At 36.4% G+C, this 6576-nt stretch overlaps 1 protein-coding gene across 6 annotated transcripts; it reads left to right on the plus strand.

Annotated features, from left to right (window-relative positions):
• Positions 1-2093: 2093 nt before the first annotated feature.
• LOC130551032 (janus kinase and microtubule-interacting protein 3-like) lies at positions 2094-6187 on the plus strand. 6 transcript variants are annotated; one of them, XR_008962526.1, is made up of 11 exons: positions 2098-2404; positions 2619-2717; positions 2938-2997; positions 3107-3172; positions 3238-3306; positions 3393-3470; positions 4606-4812; positions 5029-5094; positions 5253-5319; positions 5640-5727; positions 5925-6187. XR_008962526.1 is itself a non-coding variant. In XM_057328572.1 (10 exons), exons 1-9 carry the CDS (start codon positions 2315-2317, stop codon positions 5355-5357), a joined length of 840 nt encoding a protein of 279 aa, XP_057184555.1. In that variant the 5' UTR covers positions 2094-2314; the 3' UTR covers positions 5358-5374; positions 5640-6187. The 6 variants fall into 6 exon arrangements, 4 of the variants coding, with proteins under 4 accessions (XP_057184555.1, XP_057184556.1, XP_057184557.1 ...); XM_057328572.1 differs by having other exon boundaries at positions 2094-2404; positions 5253-5374; positions 5640-6187; XM_057328573.1 differs by having other exon boundaries at positions 2099-2404; positions 5640-6187.
• Positions 6188-6576: the final 389 nt, after the last annotated feature.

Genomic DNA, 6576 nt, shown 5'->3' on the forward strand with positions numbered 1-6576 from the left:
GTGATTCTCATGAAATCAAGAGGTCAAACATGCTTTTCTTAAAAACATTCACATCAACAACTTTCCTTCTTATTCAATACAAACAAAGTATGACAAGTTTAAAAGCATTCATTTAAAAACTTTGAACAAAAACCTCTAAACAAATCTCATTACCATAACCATTTAAAAGTGTCAATCCCATAGCATGTTTTGATAAAAAAGCAAAGCCATAATGACTAAGCAGGTTTTCATACATAATAAGAATTATATTTTAATAGAAAATTAAACATGTAACATTTTTTATTGCGTTAAACTACTTGTATCGGTAATGAGAATAAATCTGAGAAAATTAGTAGAATATCCAATTGTTTAAATTATAAAGTAAACTGCACTCAGACAAATCAGAACGTGTTACGGTAATGAGAATTTTAGAAGGAAAAACAATCAAATACATAAATAATTAATTCCTATGTTAAAATTATGCTTTGACCAAAGTAGATAACACAATTATGTTTATTATCATTTTTGTGTTACCGAATTATATGCCAAGGGCTTGACATTAAGCATTGTCGTGTGGTTGTCCTTCGGACAAGTAAATTTGTCATTCACTTGTCCGAGTACAAATATTACTTGTCCGAAGATAAAAAATGATATTTAATTTGAAGTGTCAATATAATTGTTTCGGATCTTGATTGGTCAAGTTTGCTTATAAGCGTTTTACCTAGTGTCCGCTGCGGCCACCTAAATTTGTTCTATAGCAATCATGGAGAGTATTTACAAAGGCAAGCAGTAATTATTATTAGTGTCCAGGGCTGTACATTAACTTTTTTGCACATAGCACTGGTGCTACAGAGGCCAAACAGTTGTAGCACAAGTATAAAACGTCTGTTGTCGTCATTAAAAAAATATGCAAGGACAGTTATCACATGAATAGGCAGGCTAACTGACAAATGACATCAATGTTACATACGATTGGATAAATTAGGCAAGTCTTTTTAGTTACCTACATTTTTTTTTTATAGTTCTGTGTGTTTTGTTTTACTATACAAAAGAGGTATATTTGTCCACATAAAAGTTATTCACTATAGTAAACTGCAGTAAAATCCCTAGATACTCTAGGGTTTTTTAACCTTACTGTAGTTTAATACGGTGTTTACTAAATTTGCTACAAGGCTACTACAATTTCCTTTAGCAAATACTATAGTACACTGCAGTATTTTTTTGTCTAGGTGTTCAAGGTAACGGGACTTTTATTTTGAAGGGTCGTCGGGAAGACGCTTGAGTTAGTGTGTGTTTGATGATAGCTTCACTCAAACAGTAAAACGCTGGTAAAATAAACTCTCAGAGAAACTCTGGAGATGAAGTTCATGTGTTCATGTCCTCATACAGAGCAGACGCAGATAAATCCTCGACCATCACTCGTGTAGTATGTTAAACTGTGCACCTTATTCACTCAGACACGCAGAACAGCCGGATGACATCACAGGATTCCGCATCCGCATCTAGTTATTTATGCACCGTGGGCATGGCTTGTTGGTTTTGACTAAATCCTTGGTGTTTCAAGTCTTACGAAACCTTTACCCTAACCTTACTCTAACCATCTAAACTACCTATGATTGTTAAAATCGCCAAAAAAAAACACTGTTGCGTGATGACGTCAGACTCGAAACACCAAGGATTTAGTGAGAGCCGTTATATGGACTCGATGCAGGTGCGCCATTGATTATTGTCACACAAACGCAATTCATAAAAACACGCAGCTCTGGCTAATGCACCTATTCTTATTATTATTAGCAAAGACCGATTTTTTCGTAGCACAGTTATTCTTTTTTTTTCAAGTTACTTGTCCGGTCGGGCAAGTAAAATTCTCTCTCACTTGCGCATACAAAACATTCACTTCCCTTACGAAAATTAACCATGTTTTTTTTGTGGTACAAGTGTAGTAACCATGTTTTTTTGGTGCATTGATTACTTTGGGCAAAACCATGATTTTACTACAGTTACCATAGTTTACTATGGTTTTTGCAAAAACATGGTTTTCAAATCATGGTTATTTTGTGATAACCATTGTTTTACTACAGTAACCTTTTTTTTTGGTTTAAACTGTAGTAAGACCATGGTAAATTTTCGTAAGGGTTGTCCCGGACAAGCGTTAATGTCGAGCCATGCTGTACATGATTCAATGTGCCTTTAATTCTAAAACAAAGACATTCGAGTCAAGGCACAGAAGCCAGAATTACAGGAATGACACACCAATGATTGTTTGGACATGATGTTTTAATTTGGTTATAATAAGCAACATTTTAATGCATGTTTTTGTTTACAGCTTAAACGTATGGAGACAGAGGAGACGCGGTTGAAAAATGAAATTCAGGACGCAAAAGACCAAAACGAACTCCTGGAGTTCCGAATTCTTGAACTTGAAGTGAGTTCACGAACATGGATTTAGATTTTTGCGGCAAAGAAATGTCAATGATAAATCACTTTTGACAAAGCAATTTCGGTCCAGGACTAGAGTTAATCTCCATTCTGAGAGACTTGCCCTCATGTTATGAATTACTACTGTACGGCTTTATATAAATATAATGCTTGTTTACAGTTTCATTATCGTGTGTAAGAATCATCTTGTTTTTTTACAGGAAAGAGAGAGGAGATCTCCAGCCATAAACTTCCAGAATATTCATTTTACCGACGGCATGAGTCCCTTACAGATCTACTGTGAGACGGAGGGAGTCTCTGTGAGTTGTGACGACATGCCCCAATTAGAATACAGCGTTTTAAAATACGATGGGATTTTACTTCAGCTGTTCTTTTTCATGGTCTTGAAGTCCTTATCAGACAGGAAATGATTGATTACAGTCAGGTTTTTAGTGGACCTGGCGGACTAAGGCTGATTCAGCACCGATTTAATCCACTTCTGTCTGGAGTCGGACAGTAAAAGTCTCTCTCACGTTACAGGACATCGTGATCTCGGAGCTGATGAAGAAGCTTGATATTCTGGGGGATAACGCCGTAAGTGTATGTTGATTTCATATGTAAATGTGCGTGTTTAATCATGCATGAGTGTGTTTGCTGTTCGTGCGTGTCTCCAACACTAATGTGTCTGTTTTCATTGGATGACACACAGAATCTGACCAATGAGGAGCAGGTGGTGGTTATTCATGCCAGAACGGTACTAACCTTAGCAGAAAAGGTATGGGATGTTTTTTTATTCTTTTCAAGTGAATTTTGTGGTGTTTGATGAAGTGTTGTGTTCAGTGGCTAGAGCAAATTGAGGTCACCAAATCAGGATTACAGCAGAAAATGTTGGACATTGAAAGCGAAAAGGTAAATTTACATCATTGTGCACGGCTTTTGCTAGTGTGGTGTACGGTTGGATGAGAGTGATAATATTCTGTGGATTTTTACCGTAGGAGCTCTTTTGCAAACAGAGGGGATATTTAGATGAGGAATTAGACTACAGAAAACAGTCTCTGGATCAGGCGCATAAGGTAAAAATGTCCTTTAGGTTTATTTTTATGTTTGTTCTTCATTTAAATATCGGAAGGTTTGCATAAGCATCACATTTTAATGCCTCTATAAAACGATAAAAATAAAATCATCGACAATTCGATTTTATTGAATATAAAATAGCATGCTTTTATTGTATTTTTTTGTATTTGTTCTTTGGGACTGATGTGGTAAAATATTATTAAAGGAATAGTTCACCCCAAAATGAAAATGCTGTCATTATTTTCACGCCCTCTTGTCAATTCAAACCTGCATGACTTTCTTACTTCTGCAGAACACAAAAGAAGATATTTTGGAAAATGTTGGTAACAGAAAACCTTTGGTCCCCATCGCATTGGTTTTGTGTCCATTCAATAGAAGTCAGTGGCGACCAACAGTTTTTGGTGACCAACATTTTTCAAAATATCTTCTTTTGTGCTTTACAGAAGAAAGGAAATCACACAGTTTTAAAATGACAACAGGTTAAGTAAATGATGACAGAATTTTCATTTGGAAGGTGAACTATTCCCTTAAATATTTAGTTTAGGATTAACCTTATCAAATTAAAAAAATGTTAACTTCTTAAGTAACAGATCTGCATCAATATCACATTTTAATGGCTTTCTTTTAAAAAAGGAATTCAACCAAAATGTTATTGATTTTATTAAAAATTAAAATATGCCTTTTGTTTTAGTTTTTTTGGGACTGATATCATTGAATAATGGAATGGAATTTGAAAGTTTCACCTTTTCAGATAAATAATATAATAAAAAATCGCATCAAATGACACAGATCTGCATCTTTATCGCATTTAAATAGCTTTATATGAAATAATACAATTATTGTCACCCAAAATGTTGATTTTACTCAATTAAAATGCATGCTTACATTGGTTTACACTACAGTGTGTGCTTTGGGGCTAACTTTGAAAAATATTATTAGAAAAGGTTAACGCAACACTTATAAAAACAAAATAATAATAAAATGACACTGGGATTAATTTGAGAATGAATTTTATTCTCAAGAACTGCAGACGTCCAATGATCTCTCAAGAAGTGCATTTCTGTTGTCTTGTGCCCCCTGGTGGTCAATGTTTGTCATGACTGGCCCACACCCCTATCTCTTTTTCTCTCTCAGTGTATTCTTGAGTTGGAGGCGATGCTGTTCGACACTTTGCAGCGAGAGGAGGCGGGCGGGAAGATGTCCGAGCTGCTCAGCGAGCAGCGCCGTGATTCGCTGAGGGAAGCTGTCTCTCAATGGAAGAGGCAGGTCCTCAGCGAATTACGAGAGAGAGATGCGCAGATACTCAGAGAAAGGATGGAGCTCCTGCAACATGCTCAAGTGGTACCTGACTGTATATACACACTGTATTATAGTTCAAAAGATCTCATTTCTGTAATACGTTTGTACTGTTTGTATTGTTTATGAGTGCACCAAGTAAACAAATGATTTTCTTTGTTTTCCTGTGAAAATGTTTTACCATCTCTGGCATGCATTTACGTCACTATTCCCTCTACAGTAACATGTAACCTGCTGCTGATCTGTTTGTCTCGTTCACAGAGGATTAAAGAGCTGGAGGAGTGGATAGAAACACAGAAACGACAGATTAAAGAATTGGAAGAGAAGGTAAAATCACAGAACATTTATCTGTTATTTTAATTCCGCTTTAATTTCTCTTCACCCCTTATATCTAAACGAATATTTGTTCTCTTCTCTTTGTTCCATTGTCTTGTTTTTTTGTTCCCATGTTCAGTTTTTATTTTTATTTTTGTTCTTTTCTTTAGCTTTCATTCTTTGGTCGTAGCTCTTCCAACAAGCAGGAAGTGATGTCACGTGGCGCTGTGGATCGCGGTAATGCATGCCAACTTCAAGTTCATTTTATTAAGTAGGCTTAAGCAAAGTTCAAGTTAAGTATACTTTATGTAGTAAGTATTAGTACTCGTATATTTGTAAGTGTACTATTTCGATATTTTTTGGGCTTAATTGGTTTTTAGTTCATAAGTGCACTTTTAAATATTTCAAGTAGTAAACACAACTACGATGCAACTAAGACGTTCATAAAGTATATTTCCAAAAAGTACACATAGAAGTACACTCTCTTATTTTTCGTTTAAAACAAGAATTGCGCAAGTTCATGTTTATAGCTGATTTTTGACGTTGTTTTTGCGCAGATCATGGACCGCAAGTGTTCCGTCTTCTGTAGCAGAGAAGCGGTCGCATTTGTTCCATCACGGGTCCAGCGATCAAGCTTGTGCTTTTGTAAGACTTTAAACTGTTCCTGTCAAATCTACACTGGCCACCTGTTGATCTACTGCTAATGGAATATGGTGCTCTCTATCTTGTGGACTAAAACTGTTTTTATCCTTCTGACCTTTTCGAATTTGCTCTGTGTGACCTCTTGCGTGAGGAATTTAAGGACTCTTAAATTGAAACGCTCTCCTTTCCCTGCTAAGCAGGCGGTGCTGGAGGCTGCTTCCCTTTGGAAGCCTAATGGAACGAGAGGTGTTACGTGGAAACCCTTCCCCCTCAACTGTTTACACGCACTGTGCTTTGGTTCCTGGTGGTACGTCTGGCATCGGCGTGGTGGCGCTAACCTCCCTGTGCGTTGTGAGAAATGTGACCGAAAAGTAAATCTTGGAATTCAAATGTTTTATTTTGTATTGTAAAGGAACGGTATTTCAAAATAAATTTCTCAGAGGATTATGGAAAAGAATATGAAAAAGGACGTTTCTTGGTATCTTTCCTTTGGGTGTTCTGGGTGAAGGGGTTTATCAATCTTATATCATAAAATATCAAAATGGCTTTGATATTGCCGGTGTCTCAGGTGTTAAATGGGTTTTTTGGACCTTTGGTGGTCATGCATTGTAGGGCTTTGCTTTGCAAGCAACACTACGGTCTGAAGAGGGCGCTGCAGAGTTTGCAATTGTGTAAAATGAGGACTCGAAAACAATAATTGTCAAGATTTTCTCCGAAACATGAAGAAAAAAAAATGCAGTACGACTTAAATTAGTTGTATTAGTAGCTCAACAGTAGTTTATTTTGTTAAAAATTCACCCACTGGTTAAAGCGGCCCTAACACACACGGTTTCTGCCAATCTCATATTAATC

Source organism: Triplophysa rosa, unplaced genomic scaffold, assembly GCF_024868665.1.
Source record: "Triplophysa rosa unplaced genomic scaffold, Trosa_1v2 scaffold554, whole genome shotgun sequence".
NCBI classification, from domain to species: domain Eukaryota; kingdom Metazoa; phylum Chordata; class Actinopteri; order Cypriniformes; family Nemacheilidae; genus Triplophysa; species Triplophysa rosa.